Source organism: Pipistrellus kuhlii, unplaced genomic scaffold, assembly GCF_014108245.1.
Source record: "Pipistrellus kuhlii isolate mPipKuh1 unplaced genomic scaffold, mPipKuh1.p scaffold_m20_p_10, whole genome shotgun sequence".
NCBI classification, from domain to species: Eukaryota; Metazoa; Chordata; class Mammalia; order Chiroptera; family Vespertilionidae; genus Pipistrellus; species Pipistrellus kuhlii.
The window spans coordinates 6,365,504-6,384,263 of NW_023425405.1; the positions used below are offsets into that span (position 1 = coordinate 6,365,504).

At 39.8% G+C, this 18,760-nt stretch overlaps 1 protein-coding gene across 4 annotated transcripts in view; it reads left to right on the forward strand.

Annotated features, from left to right (window-relative positions):
• CPED1 (cadherin like and PC-esterase domain containing 1) overlaps positions 1-18,760 on the forward strand; it is a 270,687-nt gene that overhangs the window by 227,013 nt on the left and 24,914 nt on the right. For all 4 annotated transcript variants that reach the window (XM_036425416.2, XM_045576312.1, XM_045576316.1 and 1 more), the window contains 3 exons: positions 14,755-14,975; positions 15,231-15,332; positions 15,714-15,801. In XM_036425416.2, the coding sequence (XP_036281309.1) occupies positions 14,755-14,975; positions 15,231-15,332; positions 15,714-15,801 (411 nt within the window). The remainder of the gene's footprint in view (positions 1-14,754; positions 14,976-15,230; positions 15,333-15,713; positions 15,802-18,760) is intronic.

The window sequence follows — 18,760 nt, forward strand, 5'->3', positions numbered from 1 at the left end:
AATTCATCCATGATGGCACAGGTCTTTGAGTGGCTACTATACAGGCATTCTTAACCATCAACTTGGACAAATGAACCTTTATAGCTTAGAAATGCAGGACTGGAAGCAATAAAAGTAGTTGTTGCCATAACAATCAGATTTATCTAAACTCTTTCAGAATACCATTCTGACCTCAGAATTTAGAGGATTCAGGAAAATTCCAAAATGTCACAATCTATTAACCTGAAGGGCAGTAGATATTAATTTAAGTTCGTCACTAAATTCCATGGCTTTGGATATGGCTTATGTTTTCTCTTAGACTTATTTTATTTATTTATAAAACTAGAGGCCCAATGCATGAAGATTCATGCAAGAATGGGCCTTTCTTCCCCTAGCTGCCAGCCTTGCCTTTGCTCCAGTTGGAGCCGCCTTTTTGCTCTGGCCCAGCACCACCTTTTCACCTTACCACGCTGCCTAGAGACCTGGAGTGGCTGGGGCAGTGTGGAACGCATGCATCTGGTCCCTCCCCTGGCCACTCAGCACTGATGTATGCAAATTAACCTGCTAGCTTTTGTTGTGTTAATTTGCATGCTCACTCCTGATTGGTTGGTGGGTGTTGCAAAGGTATGGCCAATTTGCATATTACTCTTTTATTTGTGTAGATTATAAGTCTACATGAACTAATCCTATGCTGTAGATTAATCAACATTGTAGAAAGGAAGCTAAAGACTTCCTTCCTGTCTATCTGAAAATATCATGGATTGGACAGCTTAAAGAGATACTTATTTCTCACAGAATGCTGAGAAGTCCAAGATCTGGGTGCCTCTTTACTATGTCCCCACAAAGCAGAAAGAGAGAGAGCTCTGGTCTCCTCCTCTTTCTATAAGAATTAGCCTCCACTCTGTGACTACATTTATACCTAATTACCTCCTGAAGGCTCTACCTCCTAATATCATCACATGGAGGTTAAGGTTTCAACATATAAATTTGAGGGGGACACAAATATGAAGTCCCTAATACTGTCTTTGCTAATTTTAAAGTTAATTATTCACCACTTTACAAAGTAATGGTAAGAAAAGTTAAGATCACTTTTTCCTATCTATTAGACAGATTCTATATTGTAAAGTCTAAAAATAAAGGCCTGCCGAAACCAGTTTGGCTCAGTGGATAGAGTGTTGGCCTGTGGACTAAAAGGTTCCAGGTTCGATTCCAGTCAGGGGCATGTATCTTGGTTGCGGGCACATCCCCAGTAGGGAGTGTGCAAGAGGCAGCTGATCGATGTTTCTCTCTCATTGATGTTTCTAACTCTCTATCCCTCTCTCTTCCTCTCTGTAAAATATCAATAAAATATATTTTAAAAATAAATAAATAAATAAAAATAAAGGCCTATGTGCAGATTAGGTGATATGAGCAGAGACCTGACTTCTTTGCAGAAAAGACTTATCTTGGTGATTTTCCTAGTGCAGAGTTGTCCTTCAGACTTGCATGCTCTGAAACTCAATTCACCAGAACATTGGCAATGGCCCTACAGAGTCCCTTTTGTTTGCCAGGATGCTAATTTCCTCTATACACAACAGGGAAGCATTGTACATTTTAAGCAGAGTAGTGGCAAAAACCAAATTAGAAAGCTCATCCTGTAGAGGTATGGAGACTGACTGAGGGAAGGAGGAAATGGGTGCTGGGGAGATGGAGGCAATTTCATGGAAAAGTTCAGTCATGCACCACTGAGGAGGCAAGAAAAAGTGTAGAATTTGTATAGTATAACCTCATCGATGGAAAAACTAATGCAAACATGCTTACATACATGGAAATTTTCTGGAAGTAGCAAACAGTTCAGAGTGATTGCATAAGAGGGAAGGAGTGAAAGAGGCTGGGATGTTAACAGGACTGGCTACAAATTTTTCAAGGCCAAGTAAAAACAGAAAATACAGGATTCTGTATTCAGAATTATTAAGAATTTCAAGAAGTCAACAGCAGCACAATAAATCATGCAACCCCTGAAGCAGGCTTGGTAGTAAAGAAGGGTTGATGAGAGGTGAGTAGATATGTCTAACTATCCGTATTATTTTTTTTTTACAATATGTAAGCATTTTGTAAACCCAAAAACCCACATTTTAAAATGTTGTATAAATCAGAACAAGGGCGAAAACAGTGGAAATGCTTGGAAGAAGAGCCTATGGAAGATAATTTATATTTACCGTGTTTCCCCGAAAATAAGACATTCTCCGAAAATAAGACCTAGTGCACGGAAAGATAAAACATCCCCTGAAAATAAGACCTAGCGCAACTTTGGGAGAAAAAAATAGTATTAGACACTGTCTTATTTTCAGGGAAACAGGGTAGAATCAGAAGACTTGGTAATATACAGGCAGGTACATATGTTCATATACCACACAATCCTGAAATAATTGTGTAAACAACATATATAATAAAAGGCTAATATGCAAATTGACCAAACAGTGGAATGACTGGTTGCTACGATGCATACTGTCCACCAGGGGGCAGATGCTCAATGCAGGAACTGCTCCCTGGTGATCAGTGAGCTTCCACAAGGGGAACGCCACTAAGCCAGAAGCTGGACATCCCTCCGAGGACTCTTGCACTGCAAGAGGGTGCAGGCCAGGCTGAGGACCTCCTTCTCCCAGCCTCCCCTAATCCCCCGAGTACTCAAATATCATGCACTGGGCCTCTAGTTTAAAATAATAACTATACAGATTAAAAATGGCAGCAGAGTAAATGGATGCTGCATGAACATGCTCCTCAGGATAAACGAATTACAACTAAAATAAAGAAAAGCTTCCTAAATAATTAATTGGACACTAGCTGGAAAGAATCCTAATAATCAAGGACAGAAAGTGGAGACCACATAGAGACTATAGGAGGGGTGGAGGCATGAAAGAGTTGACCAGACTCACAGGAAACAAATGAAGTTCCAGAGAGATATCTCAGCTGCAGGACTGAGAACTCTTGGGTCTAATCCCCAAGCTGGGCCTCCCAGCAGAGAACACTAGAACTAAGAAGGATAACCAACATAACATCTGACTGTGAAAAGCTGCAGGGTTGTTGTCTGCCAGGGAGAGATAGCCAGAAATACAGACACCCTCATAAAGGACCAATGCACAAAATTTCCTGTGTATCCTGTTCTCCAGCAGAGAGAGGGAAGAGTGGACTGGAGCTGTGTGAGCAGAAGCCAGGGTTGAGGATCCTGGGGTTAGAGCTCAGAAGATAGGCCTCTGTTTTCCTGTGCTGAGTCATTCTCTCTCACTGTAGAAATCATCTTTCTCATGCAGACAATAGGCATCTAGGTTGTTTTGCTTGGGGGGAAGACAGTTGATCTACCCTATTAGAACACACTTTGCCCCACAGTGTGGATTTTTTGTTATTAAAAGACTGAAAATAACAACTAGCTTCCAGGCAGAAGCAATTTCCCCCACCTTGTTGGGAAAAATTCTCACCATACCTATGGACAATTTCCTTAGAGCTATTCAAGACTAGATCCAAATAGTCTTCAAACAGAAGCAGTTTCTGGAGGTTTTGAGTCTTTGCCTGATCTAATTAATCAGAAACAACATTCGACATTGTCCTGCACTAGAGATTGAGAGGCAGAGCAGTTCTACATAATACATAGTCACAAACCCAAACAGGCACCTAGAATGAGGATACAAAGAAACAACCCCCAAATAAGAGACCAAGAGAATTCTCCAGAAGAAGAGATAAATAAAATGGAGATAATAAATTTATCTGAGAGTTCAAAATAATGATGGTAAAGATGCTCAACAGCATTAGAAAATATATAGTAACTATGAAAACAGAAATAAAGGATGACATAGCACAGATAAAGAGCACATTGGAAGGAATACACAACAGATTAGGGGAAGCTGAGGATCCGATCAGTGAATTAGAAGACAAGATAGAAAAATTTCACTCAATCAGAGAACCAAAAAGAAAAAAATATATATATTAAAAAATAGGAAGACAGCTTAAGGGAGCTGTGGGACAACATGAAACATAACAATATTCACATAGCAGGTATGCCAGAAGAGGCAGAAAGTGAGAAAGGAATAGAGAGTGTGTTTGAAGAAATAATGGCAGAAAACTTCCCTAACCTGGTGAAGGAAAAAGTCTCACAAGTTCAAGAGGCACAGAGAGTCCCAAACAAGAAGGATTCAACAGGTCCACACCCAGACAAATCATAATTAAAATGCAAAAAAATAAAGACAGAGAGATAATCTTAAAAACAGGAAGATTAAAGAAAGCTGTTTCCTACAAAGGAATTCCCATAAGGCTGTCATTTGATTCGTCATCAGAATTTCTACAGGTCAGAAGGCATGGCATGAAGTACTCAAGATAATGGAAAGCAAGGATCTGAAACCAATATTACTATATCTAGCAAGGATATAATTCAAAATAGCTGATGAAATAAAGAGCTTCCTTTCAACCATGTCACACATTAAGAATAGAAACATGATATATGAACAACATTTTACAGAAAATCACTTCACATATACATGAGGACAGCAGGGTTATGGAGTAGTAAGAGCCTCAGATTCTACAGTTTTGATTCCATCAAACAAAGTGATTTTGTATTTGTCAAAAACCCATCAGAGTAACTCTACTGCCCTGTATCAGAAACCTTGCAATATCAGTTATCCCTAACATGTTACCACAGAGGAGGGTCCAATTTAACAAAGGTAAGTGCAGAATACTTTCTATAATTTCTGCAATGTCATGTTGTTCATTCATCCAGATTAGGTTGGTCTAAGAGTCTATTTAAGGGCATATATCATATTCTTCTAAGGTGTTAAATCTCTAACAGAAGACAAGTGAGAGAAGTAATTACTACAATATTCTGTGATAATTGCAGAAGTGGGAGAAGCACAGAGGCAGGTAGCTGACCCGGGCACGCAGGTTCTGGAAAAGTTGCTAAAAGTGGTAGTGACAGCCCAAACCGGTTTGGCTCAGTGGTAGAGCGTCGGTCTGCAGACTGAAAGGTATGTACGTTGGTTGCGAGCACATCCCCAGTAGGGATGTGCAAGAGGCAGCTGGTCGATGTTTCTCTCTCATCGACGTTTCTAGCTCTCTATCTCTCTCCCTTCCTCTCTGTAAAAAATCAATAAAGTATATTTTAAATAAATAAATAAATAAATAAATAAATGTGGTAGTGATAGACAATCTATCAATCACATTACTTTGAAATAGTTTAATTAAACTAAAAAAAATAATAAGAACTTCTATTTCCCCTTTCCCCCCCAAAAAAAGAAAAAAAGAAAAGAAAAAGAATCTACAGTGACAATCCTATCACTCAAGCCCAGTGATTCCCCTCTCACTGGAAGGAACAGACTAAGCAGGGGAGGCAGGCACTAGGAGATGACTCCAAGTATCTTATTTTTTTTGTGTGTATGTTCTAATTTTTGCATCTCGGCTTATGGGAATTTGCAGACATACCTAAACATGCATATCCTAATGGTATAGTAGCCTTACTGATCCGAAGACTTTCAATTAATATGTAAATCTCAGGTTTTTGCAGTGAGAATCCAAAAGCTCCACTTATACCAAGAATAAGTAGTGCAAACATCTCATGCTATGAAAAGCGGAACTTTATTTTATATCCTAAACAAGGCCAGCTTCATCAACTTCATCTTTGTGGATGCACTGTTATCTTTCTTCAAAGAATCAGATTAAAAGGCAACAGAATTGGACTGGAAAGGCGAGAGTTATTGGAAGCAACTACTTGGAAATTCAAAAAGCGTTATGCTCTCTTTAGAATTTTCAAGTAGTCATTTCTTTCCACCGAGTTTCCTTGTGTTCTTATTATGATCTTTTACATCTTTTACTACTGTGTTACATTAATGAATGTCAGACTATACTTGGAAATACATGTACACCTGTGGGGAAGGAATAGGACACGCATTAACTGGAATTCTAAAAAGGGCTCAAGCCCTAACCAGTTTGGCTCAGTGGATAGAGTGTTGGCCTGTGGACTGAAGGGTCTCAGGTTTGATTCTGGTCAAAAGCATGTACCTTGGTTGCGGGCACATCCACAGTAGGGAGTGTGCAGAAAGCAGCTGATCGATGTTGCTTTTGAAACATTACATACTGTTTTGATGTTTCTCTCTCATTGATGTTTTTAACTCTCTATTCTTTTCCCTTCCTCTGTAAAAAATCAATAAAATATATTTTAATAAATATTTATTTATTATAAGTAATAAATAAATAACAAAGTTAATAAATAAATATACAAGTTTATTTATTAACAGTAACTTTGACCAGGATTTCTAATGCCACCTGAGCAGGACTATACTTTCTATACTTCAGTCAACAGTTACCTTCACTGCAGCGAGGTGAACAGGAGACTTGTCTGTGGGGGAAGGTGGAACAAAGTCTCTCCTGGGAGCATTTGTGTCCCGTTTCTATGGCATACTTGCTTAGGTATGGAGGGCAGGTACATGTGGGACTCTTTTTAAATCCTACATTTATCTAAATATGAGTTATTTTATTTTTAGGTTTTGGAATATTCACTGAGTGGCCAGATTATTATGATTTCTGAACGCATAATAATCTGACCACAAAGAATGTGTGTGTGTGTGTGTGTGTGTGTGTGTGTGTGTGTGTGTGTGTAAGGGGACAATTTGCATATTAGCCTTTTATTATATAGGATATACACTGAATGGCCAGATTACTATGTGTTCAGAGATCATAATAATCTGGCTACTCAGTGTATGTATAGGTTTTGTGATGTGTAATCACGTTGAATCAAAGCAAAATTAATTGGAAAAAAATGTAAACTATGTATTCTATTATACTCTCACACGTTTTAGATACCTACCTCTTAATAGATCATGAATGGAATTTATAAAAATTGATCAGAGCATAACTTTGTAATCATAGAGCAAAATATATAAGAAATGTTTTAGAAATGTGATCATCGCATTTGCAACTGAAAAAGCGTAGGAGCCTTACCAAACTGAGTTAAACAAGGCCTTATTTAGTCTGTCCGTTGAAAGCCTAGTTCAGAATTCAAACCACTAATGAAGTATCTGAGAGAAGGGTGCAAGGAGGAAAGGGAAATATAAAAAGGCAGTATTCACTGAACGTACTTAAAACTCAGCTGTCAAAACAGGAAGTGTAACTTACATTTTAAAGTAATGTTTGCAAGTTAAGTTGTTTTGTGGGTTTAAAGCTGTTTACATTGTTTTAAGTGTGGCTACTTTATAATGTGGCTACTTTAAGATGTTCTAATATGTAAGTTCCATTATAGTTACGACAATCATTCACTGTTGCTTGTCAGTTTTCATAAAAAAAGGGGATGATAGAAGAAAAGGAGGGTACCTCACTCTCCCCAAAAAAGGATGACCTATTCATTGGTGCCCACAATCCAGATGGAATGGCAGTATAGAAGGACAGGCGGCCAGAAGACCTAAGTCTAGATAATATTGTTCAGTTGCTTGTTTTTCTTTTTTTGCCAAATTCCATGTGTTTGAGAGTGATTTGCCTCAGTGTCCACTTGCATTTGTTCTTGACCCCACAGAGCAGTTTGGTTGGTCATCTAAAGCCAATGTAATAAAGATGCATCATTAGGAAGCATTTGTTGTAATCATATTATATTGCACAGACTGAGGCTTGGTTGAGCTAGGTTTTCATCGTGCCCTAAATATATTTAGCCATCTGATCGGTTTCAACTTCATGTGAGCTCCGTCCTCCCTTGCCTCCCTTAGAAATGGGTATTTTTCTCATGAGAGCAATGTAGGTCAATCCTGGGCTTATCAGAATCACTGTGAGCTTTCCAAATACACTTGGCCCTGGAATAGACATAGTGAGTAAAACTCCACTTTGCTTTCATTCCTTTATGTGCAGATAGAAGAGCTCTCCAATAAGCAGGCACTGCCTAAATTAATGGACCAGTAGCTCGCATTCCAGTCCTATGGACCTTCCCCTCTTGGAAGGTTCCAGTGAATTCCAGCCAGAGTCTTGTTGGCATCTGACAACCTTTATTGGATCTGAAGAAATATCCTCACTTCTGTGACTATGGAAGATAGAACCTATGGAGGAGGAAAGGGAGGAAGAAGGGAAGTGATTTTATGAAAAGGTTCTTCCCCCTGCCTATTGATCTTACATAAACTTAGTTCTTTCCCAGCCTTGACAGGTCAAAAGAATCTACGATCCTAACAAGATCCAGACAGTTTGCTACATTTATTGATTCAACCCAGATAGTCACCAGTAATTTTCTTTTCATTTTTTCATAACTTGACCTGCGCAGTTACTTTTGGTAATTCTGGAAAAGGGGGTAATGTAATAAATAGTTTTGTGCTAGAGTATCACCATTGTTAGTTTCCTTCATTCACGATAAAATAAAATGGAATAAAAGTATCCTATATAATAAAAGCCTAATATGCAAAGTGTCCAACCTTTCATTTGACCATTTGACCAGTTGTTATGACCAGTGTGCATCATAACAACTGGTCAAATGGTCAAATGAAAGGTTGGACACTTTGCATATTAGGCTTTTATTATATAGGATACTTTTATTCCATTTTATTTTATCGTGAATCACACTGACCACCAGGGGGCAGATGCTCGACCAGTCAGTTAGCTTGCTGCTGGGGTCTGGCCAATCAGGACTGGGCAAGCCAGGCTAGAAACGCCCTGGAGCCCTTTCACAGTCCCTCCCAGGCCTGCCATCCTCCCCAGTCCCTCCCTGGCCACTGGCCCAATTAATACTGGGCAAGACACCTTGGTGTCCTCCTATAATCCCTCCCTGGCTCTGATCATGCACCGGTGGGGTCCCTTGGCTTGGCCTGTGAGGGGTCCTGGATTGCGAGAGGGTGCAGGCCACACCACTGGTGCACGAATCTATGCACTGGGCCTCTAGTTTCATTATAAATTTAAATTAAAAAATTCCCCAAATCTTGGTTATAGTTCCACAAATAAATTATGTTCTTGCTATTATTCATCCCAGTTCTCTACAAATAGAAGTTCTTTTATGCATCATGTGGACTGTAAATCAGCCTTTCATGTACTTCACACTTTGGCTAATTCACAGGTGGAAAATCTGATTTGAGGTTTTAGTTTTTCCTCAGGAAAACATAGCCATGTAGGAGAATGTGTAAAGACTGGCTAAGTGTCATCAAACTCATTTTCTCTCTGAAAATTAGTTGTATGGCCATAGGACTGGGTTCTTTTAATATATTATTATATATATTATTGATTTCAAAGAGAAAGAGAGGGAGAGGGAGAGGAAGAGAGAGAGGGAGGGGGAAATGAAAAGGGAGAGGGAGAGGAAGAGGGAGAGGGAGAGGGAGAAGGACAGGGAGAGGGAGAGAGAGAAACATCAGAGATGAGAATCATTGATCAGCTGCCTCCTGCACACCCCACACTGGGGATCAAGCTTGCAACCTGGGCACATTCCTTTACCTGGAATGCATAGGTTGAGGCTTACCCACTGACCCACACTAGCTGGACAATGACTGAGTTCTAACGAATGGTGTGTGACAGCTTCCAGGCTAAACCTGGCGGCTCTTTACTCGTTACCCTTCCCTCCCCTCTCCCCAATGGGCTGTCATTGTTCAAGGAGTTCATGGTCCTTCTGGGACTGAATGACCTCCCTGTCCCCACACCCTCACATACACTTGCCTAAAACCACCTGGACTGTTTCCCGAGGGAGAAATAAACTTCAGTTTTGCTTAAGCCATTGTACCTTTAGGGACTCAGTTTGTCACAGCACCAAATTTATTTCATCTAACACGAGGACTGTCACTGAGGAATTAGAAATGAAAATAAAGATAATTAGAAAATGTTATGGTTTTTTAATAAGACTATTTGAAAGTAAGCTTCAAACTTTACTAGAGCCTAGAAACAGGTCCATGAAGATGGGTGAAAGAGTGGGGGAAATACCTGCCCTTATATACATTTTGGTGACTCACCGCATGGTAATCTCAGGAATGGAACAGATCTTTGTCTCCAGCGGAGGAGCTGAGATCCAGACTTGATGGACACGTCTGGACACAGGTGTTTCTGCTCCGCTCCAGCGCTCACCTTAATGGGACAGCCTCCCCTCGTGGTACTGCAGGGCCAGGAAAGAGATAATGCACAGAAAATGCAACTCAATCTTTGGAATAAAGTTGATCCTGCGATTTGGAATCCAAAATGTGATTACTGTTATTCCTATGGTTGGTTTATTGAACCAAGATTCAATCCCAACTCTCTTAAGCCATTGTTCTACATAAGTAACAATAAAGCTTACTTAGCTGATTATCACTAAATATTTTTATACGAATTTTCAAAGTGGATTTATTGTTATTGATGCTGCTGTTGCCATTCTTTTATTATCATAAAAAGCCAATATATGTTTATTTTACAAAATACAAATTTAACAAAAAGAATAAACTATTATCTTTTTAAAAAATATATATTTTATTGATTTTTTTTTTTTTTTATAGAAAGGAAGGGAGAGGGATAGAGAGTTAGAAACATCAATGACATGAAAGAGAAACATCGATCAGCTGCCTCCTGCACACTCTCTACTGGGGATGTGCCCGCAACCAAGTTCATGCCCTTGACCGGGATCAAATCTAGGACCCTTCAGTCTGCAGGCTGACGCTTTATCCACTGAGTCAAATCGGTTAGGGCAAACTGTCATCTTAGTATCACAGCAGTCCTCGGGTAGTCAGGCATCGTACATAGCGTCTCCAAGTTCCAAGTGTGAGTGCTCCTTCGAGCAAGAGGGAAGCCACATTGCCTTTAGGCTCTATAGTCACACAGCATCACTCTGCCCCACTCCACTCATGGCAGCAGGCCCCGCCCCCCCGCCCCCCTCAGGTTCAAGGGGGTGGGACCGTGAACCCACCTTCCAGTGGCAGAAGTGCCAAACCATTTAGGGACCATGCTGTAAAACCACCCCAGCTCTACTAGTTAGTACCCTGGTTGCAAGTCACAGGAGTCTCAGGTCAGATGGGCTGATGTAATAAGGATATGAGTTTTCGGGCATGACCAGGAATACTGAGGCAGAGATGTTCCAGGTTAGTTTAGTCACTCGATTTCTCAGTCTTTCCATTCCATGCTCAGCATATCAGCAACATTTGCTCCCATGGTCACACATAGCTGCCGCAGTTCTGGTGTCACTAGGCATTGGGTCTCACATTCACGGAAGAAGACAGACATTGACTTGGGTCAATGAATTTTTCTTAAGAAGGCAAACCTTTCCTTCATGCCCCCAGAAATCTCTTCATGCCTCAGTGACCACCACTGGACCACATAATTTCTCCCTTGGCAAAATCTAGGGGGAAACCTGCCTGGTATTTTTGTTTTTCTAAAGTGAAAAGTGAGCTCTGCAGAAAGGAAACGGCATGTGAATATTTGATGGTAGGACAGGCCTTTCCTACTTCTTCTCATGGTCCACGTATAAAAGGCGATTACATTTATACGGCACAGTGGAGGAAACTAGAGTGGGCTTCGAGGGTCTTTTTATGGGGTTTGCTCTAAAAATGTTGTCCGTATGCAATCATAAGAAAAAAATAAATAGAAAGATGTCAAAAATTACATTTGTAACAAATTCAAATAAAACCTTTTTATTTTAAAACCGAATATACTGCTATGATATCACCACTTCAAAATAATCCCCAAATAAGTTTCTAGGACCTTTTCTATTCATCCACATACTTTACTTTTACAAAAATGCAGTTACTGTTTCTCTTCTGATTGTAATCAGCTTTTTAGAAAAGCTACTGTGACATCTTCGCCATCACAATAGATTCAGAGTACAATATCACTCCTAAAAGATGACAGGAGCACCAATATATAATTATACCTTAATATAATCAATCAAATAAACATTGATGTTAATTCAGGTTTGTTTTTTCTTTTAGAATATATTTTAATAGACATCCTTGAATATTTCACATAAGTAGAATTTCTTAAAAGCTGCCAATTTATACACACAACAGCAATGCTTACATTCATCCATTTGACAAGGGAGAATCAAGTTTTATGCCAGGCCCTATTCTGAATACTTTGAATTCAGCAGTTTAAAAGAAAAAAGAAAAAAAAAGAAAGAAAAAAACTCTTTCTCCTGCTACTTATACAGTAGTATGTGAAAGGGTCCATTTCTCTGAACTCATAATATGATGGGGGCCTTTCAAATTATGGATACTTCGATAGGAGGGATTATTTTATTGTTGTATTGCTAACATAGATTTTTTTTATACTTGCTTACTGGTTATTTGTATTTCATGATCACAGTTTCTTTCTTTGATTGTGTATGCTAACCAGCACCTGTGCCACTAACATAAGGCAATACTTTTCACAGGTGAAAAGAGTTATTTAAAAATCATATAGCTAGTTGTGAATATTTGTTATGGTGATGCAGACCTTTTAACGTAGAAATTGACCTACAATTTTCCTTTTAAAAAATTCATCAAATTGGATGCTTTAAAAGATAGAAAGATTGGATATGAACCATCTGACTGAAAAAGAACCATTCTAATTCTTGATATTTTTCAATTGTGTGTGTGTGTGTGTGTGTGTACTTACAAAGTTAGCATTTTGAAGCTAGACATCATCTAGTTAGGAATACCAATGAATCTCTTATAAAAACTGTCACCTACAGAAAAAAAAATTAAAGTCACAACTGCATCTTCATGGTAGTGATAATTTCTCATTCCCACCTCTCCTACATAGAATGGCGCTGGGATAAAATCATGCCTTAGAAAACTGTCTTCACAGAGTGTGTCCACTTGAGAAATGCCGTCTAGGAATGTGCAGTATTTAGACGAACTCATTTTGCAGATGGCGGTGGCAACGCTTCCTTCTCCCAGCCAGGTGCCTCTTGTTAGTCACCAATCAGCAATGGAGACCTGACAGGCAGCTCTGAGTGTCGGTTTGCACAGGGCAGTAATGTCTCCTCCAGTTCTCTCTCCCAGATCTTTAGCTTCACCTTTCACCCTACATGTGCTGTAGCAGGTTTGGGAGGACTAGCAAGAGACTGTTGTGATTTAGACACCTCCTGTCTTCTCTGGCCAGTTCTTTAGATGAGCTCATTTAAAGAGACCAGCGATGCATTGGAGGGCATGCTGGCAGTGCTCAAAATCGCTGCTTGCCTTCATGTCCTAATGCTAGTTCACTTTCCCGGTGAGCTTACCGGATGTCAGAAAAGAGACAAGCCTTTAAATCTCACCAGAGTCCTCACCAAAGGTGGGCTACTAACATTGCCCTGTTGCACAGAATGGGATGAACTTCTACGGAGGTCACAAAATTTGCCTTGGACAGTCTCGTTAATAAATAACAGAGCCAGAACCGGTTTGGCTCAGTGGATAGAGCATCTGCCTGTGGACTGAAAGGTTTCAGGTTTGATTCCGGTCAAGGGCATGTACCTTGGTTGTGGGCACATCCCCAGTAGGGAGTGTACAAGAGGCAGTTGATCAATGATTCTCTCTCATCGATGTTTCTAACTCTCTATTCCTCTCTCTTCCTCTCTGTAAAAAATCAATAAAAATATATTTTAAATAAATAAATAAATAAATAAATAAATAAATAAATAAATAACATGACCTAGAATTCTGAAACATGACTTTGCTTCTGAGTTTGGTGGACTGCATCTTATCTCCCATCCAAGTACTAACCAGGCCCGACCCTGCTTAGCTTCCGAGATCAGACGAGATCGGGCGCGTTCAGGGTGGTATGGCCGTAGACGGTGGACTGCATCTTCAAAGGATTGCAAAACTAGATGACTTTTCTCTCAGTTATATGCAGCTGCTTTGATTTTTTTTTTAGCCACTATATTTCTCTCTGAAGCCCACTGTACAGACACCAGTGATCTGACTGGCTGCCTAGAGATACCTAGGAGGGACTGTAGCTTGATGCTAACACAAAAAGAACTTGTAGGAAAAACCTCTGGGGGCAATCTAGTTTAAAAGCTAGATCTCAAAGGCTCGTTATTGGTATTATTAGCTGAATTGTGTTCCCGCTCAACCAAATGCATACGTTGAAGTTCTAACTCCTAGTGCCTCTGAAGGTGACTGTATCTGGAGAGACGGCCTTTATAAAGATAATTAAGGCAAAATAAGGTCATATGAGTTAGTTGACATCCAATATGACTGGTGTCCTTATTAAAAAAAAAAAAAAAAAAAAAAAAAAAAAAAAAAGATTAGGTTTAGGCACACACAGAAGAAACCATGTGAAGACCGAGGAAGAACGTGGCCTTCTATACACCAAGAAAAGGGGTCCTCAAAGGCACCCAACCACGCAAATACCTTGATCTTAGATTCTTTGCCTGCAGCAAAGACATAGGAGGCCGATTCTGGCTGGAGTCAGCAGTAAAGGTGGCAGACTCCCCCTGGAGCAAAGGCCTGGGTCCTGGGTGACAGAGGAAAACCGGTGCTGGAACTAAAGGAAGGAAAGCCTATTGCATGAATCTCTTTGCGCAATAGGCCTCTAGTGTATGCAATAAAAAGTGATTGGAAAATCTCTGGTGAAGCATTAAACTTCTTTGTGCCTATTTGAATCAATAAAACTTGTTAAGTTGATTAGATGAGACAGAGAATGTGAACACAAAGCAAGAAGCCTTAAACATATTAGCGTGTCAGTAGATTGTCATCCTAGGAATATGGGGAAAAAAATAAACATGTTTTGGGGAAATATAATAAATGTCATTTCTAACAGTTTGAAGGGCTATCATTCAAACACATAGATGTGTGGGTTTATGCATATTCAACAAATTATTTTATATTATATCCTATACCATGTACACCTCATATTTGAAAGCAATTTTTGTTTAATTTACAGATTCTTTTCATTGGTGATTCAACCAACAGAGGGATGATGTACTATCTGATTGAAAGACTGAATGAAACTTTGCAGGAATGGCAGAAGGTGCATGGCACTAAGTTCTACCACAATGTCAATGGTGGGAAGACTTTGATCAGTTATTCCTACTATCCTCAGTTCTGGATAAGCCCTTCATTGAGACCAACGTTTGAAAAGGCCCTTGAGCGTCTTTTGCAAAGGTACAATGGAACTATTGAGAAGGGCACAGTGCTACAACGCACTTGCTTTTTCGCTAGTGGTCATAATTGCCCACCCTATATCAAAGGTGCTGAAAAGCGTAAAGCAAGTAATGTGGCTGAAAATGAGTTGGAAATGCCAAAGAGGTCCTGTGATCAGGATGTCAGATATGGTTCAATGAAATGTGATGCAATGCTGTTAAAATATTTACCATCTGTTTCAAGGCAACATGTGTTGTTTTTCTTTCTGGATTTCAGATCACGTCCTCTGGAGAATTCGGGCCAGACTGTATTGGTGGTTGGTGGTGTTCAGTGGCTTAATTCCAATCATCTGCAAATTATTCACAAGGTTCTGAAGAGGTACGTTTCTGTAACAATAATTGTCATTAGGATTCTAAGATTTGATGGAATTTTATCAAGATTTTATTTAAAGGCCAACTTGTTCAGAATTAAGTAAGCACTTAAAGTCTTGTTTAAAATATTTCAAAATACCTTTGTATCCAATCACAAGACTACTCTTCAGTATCCAAAATTACATTAACTACAGATCAAAACATGCCCACTGACATGTCAAACTCTATCCACACAAAAAATGAACATACATCAAATCTATAAAATGAGAAATTAGTCCTATCTGCCAATTGCCACTCCTAAAGAGCTTTCATGTATTTGCTTATGTAAACATGATCATCTAGAAATACAATTTATGTCCTTGACTTTAGAATTCTAATTATTTCACAGGGAAAATTTACTCAATATCCTTGTGATCATCAAAACGTTGGGAATCGGATTTCATCTGCCAGTGGATGGAGTGCATTTCTTAACACAAGTAAGGCCGTTTTGCCCAGGCTGTGTGAACGTCATGCTTCCTATATTTGTTGATGTTTGGAAGAGACTGGAAGGCACCACATAATATCCAGCAACCTGTACAAAAATTAAGGGAGATAATACACTTATGGGTTATGATTTTAAATCAGTTTGAATTATTCCTGGAGATAAGGAGCCCATAGCCAATGTGTGCTGTACATACTTTGAATTCATAAATAAAAAAAAGAAGAAGAAAAAAAGAAAAAAAGAGGGGGGGGGGTGGCCAAACTATGAAAAAGTAAGAACTAAGGGTAGATGAGAGAGATTGTGCTTTAGATAGCGCCTTACCCTACAAATGTTTCATACACCATTGTGGCTCATGATGAAACCGCATATGAAATTGTCAGCATCAATGAATACTTTGGGAAAGAGTGGCTTTTTTGAAGAGGATGTCTGACTGATTGCTTTTAAGAATCATCTTGGAAGTTTTATCATTAGCAGTATAAACTCTGGCTAGAGAGTGATAAATGTAAGGAGTTAGAGGCCTCTGATCAGGTCTTATAGAATTTAGTAAACTAGTCTCAACACTGAATTGAAGTCTCAGAAAAGAACAGAAAGACATCTGTAGGTAAAGGAGCCAGCTGTTCTTGTTCAAGCCAGGAGAATTCTTGGCAGTGGGGTTTGTGTGTGATTGCTCCAGGGAGGTCAGGAGCACAGGGAGTTGGGGAGACAGTATGCTGTCCATTAAATACATAAGCCGAGTGAGATTTACTTTTGTGTCAATGGTGAGCACTCTTAGCTTTCCCCAGCATATATTACACACACACACCCCGCCCCCACCTCTTCCTTGAAACTATACCTGCATAGATGCCGGTTCTGTGATACAAAAGCAGAAGAACTGGTAGAAAGTGGTCCAAGTAGAGCCTCCAAATCATCTCCTTGGAGTTAGGATGGGCTAAAGGGTTGAGATATTTAGTATCTGGGGTAGCTGAAGAGTTTTAGACCATTGAGGACTAGAAGAGGGATCCTTTGCCAAAGCCAGTTTGGCTCAGTGGTAGAGCGTCGGTCTGCGGACTGAAGGGTGCCAGGTTCGATTCCAGTCAAGGGCATGTATGTTGGTTGTGGGCACATCCCCGGTAGGGGGTGTGCAAGAGGCAGCTGGTCAATGTTTCTCTCTCATTGATGTTTCTAGCTCTTTATCTCTCTCCCTTCCTCTCTGTAAAAAATCAATAAAAAATATATTTTAAAAAAAGAAGGGGGATCATTTGATACTTTTTGCAGTAGGTTATGAGTGGAATCTCCTTTACCATTATCTGAAAACTACAGGTCAATATTGCAACTGCTTATTGAGGACTCTGGTAGCTCCACTTTGCTTCTTTGACTGCAGCTCCTCACAGGAACTAGAGTTCTGTTGCTGCTGCTTATTAAGTTAGAATCAGTTCATCTTGGCAGATGGCAAACATTTCTTCAGCACTTCCTATGTACCAGATATCGTGTTAAACATTATGCCTCCCCCTCATCTTTGATGGTGTTCATCAGTCCTTTAAACTGAGTAAAGACAAAAGGATGGAACCGGAGGGTAGAGGAAACAATAGAAGGAAAGAGAAAATAGCAATGGAAGCAGAAAATAAGTCTGAACTCCTCATACTATGCTTGCATGGCTTTTCAGGACTGGGCCTCTGCTTTCCTCTGTAGAATTATCCCTTGGGCTCCCTAGATATGCACACACGTCTATACACACAGACACACAACACCACTGAGCTCGGTCATGCTGAGCATGTTGCATGTTTTAGCTTCACAAGCATGTCATGCTCTCAGTCACCTTCAGGTCTTTGAAATCACTACTCCCTTTTCTTAGAGCCACTCTTTCACTACCTCCTCCTGTGGGTAACCTCCAAGCACCCTTCAAGTGTTAGTTTACATGCCATTTCCTCTGGGGAGATGTAATGGGTACACGGGACTCACTGGTCTGTTCTTGCTATAATATCCTTTTGTGCCCTCATGTATGTCTCAGCCGATAATAGTCCTTGGTTGCCCGTCTGCCCTGCTAGAATAACCTCTGTGATTGGAGAGACCTGGAAGGTGGGGCTGCTTGCTCATTCTGGTACTCCTAGTGCAAAACACAATTGTCAACATGTAGTAGACTCTCAAAAATATCTATTCCCCAGTGAATGAGTGACACTTTGTATGATATGGCTGCTCCCAGATTGCCCCTTTAGGTCTGAAACATTCATTCCCTGGGGCTGCTGGTTATGTGGCCTAATAAGGACTTACACGTGAATCCTAGCAGGAATTGCCTTTTGCTGCAGAAATCCAACCACCATTCCTTATGTGGGCCATTATCTCATAAGATCCTTCCTCTAGAACAGCGTTTTTCAACCGCTGTTCCGCGGCACACTAGTGTGCCGCGAGATGTTGCCTGGTGTGCTGTAGGTGCAGACAAGACAAGAATTTTATAATTTTTCACTATTTTGTTTACTTAATATTTCATAATAATTATAAAATACTTTCTTTGTGTTTATTTGATTCCTATTCAAGAGAATTACTTTATATATAGTCAATATAGGCACAGAGTTAAATTTTTTAACATTTTCTAATGGTGGTGTGCCTCGTGATTTTTTTCATGAAACAAGTGTGCCTTTGCCCAAAAAAGGTTGAAAAACACTGCTCTAGAACCCCTAGTGGAATCCACAAAACCTCTGTTTCAACCACATCGCTCTTCTATAGTTGTTGATCCCCGTTAGTCTCCTGCATGCAAATTTCCATCTAATTGTGTATTTCCCAGAGAACAGACCTTTCTAGATAAAGGCTTGCTCTAGAGTTTCATGTATCCTTCATAATTAGACATATTAGACTTGAGAAAATGCTTGTACTAGACAAGAAAAAGCCCGAGGATCATTTTTCATGTGACAGCACAGACAAAATTCACATCTGTCTTCTTTCCTTCATATTTTATCTTTATGAACCTTTGCTATTCATGA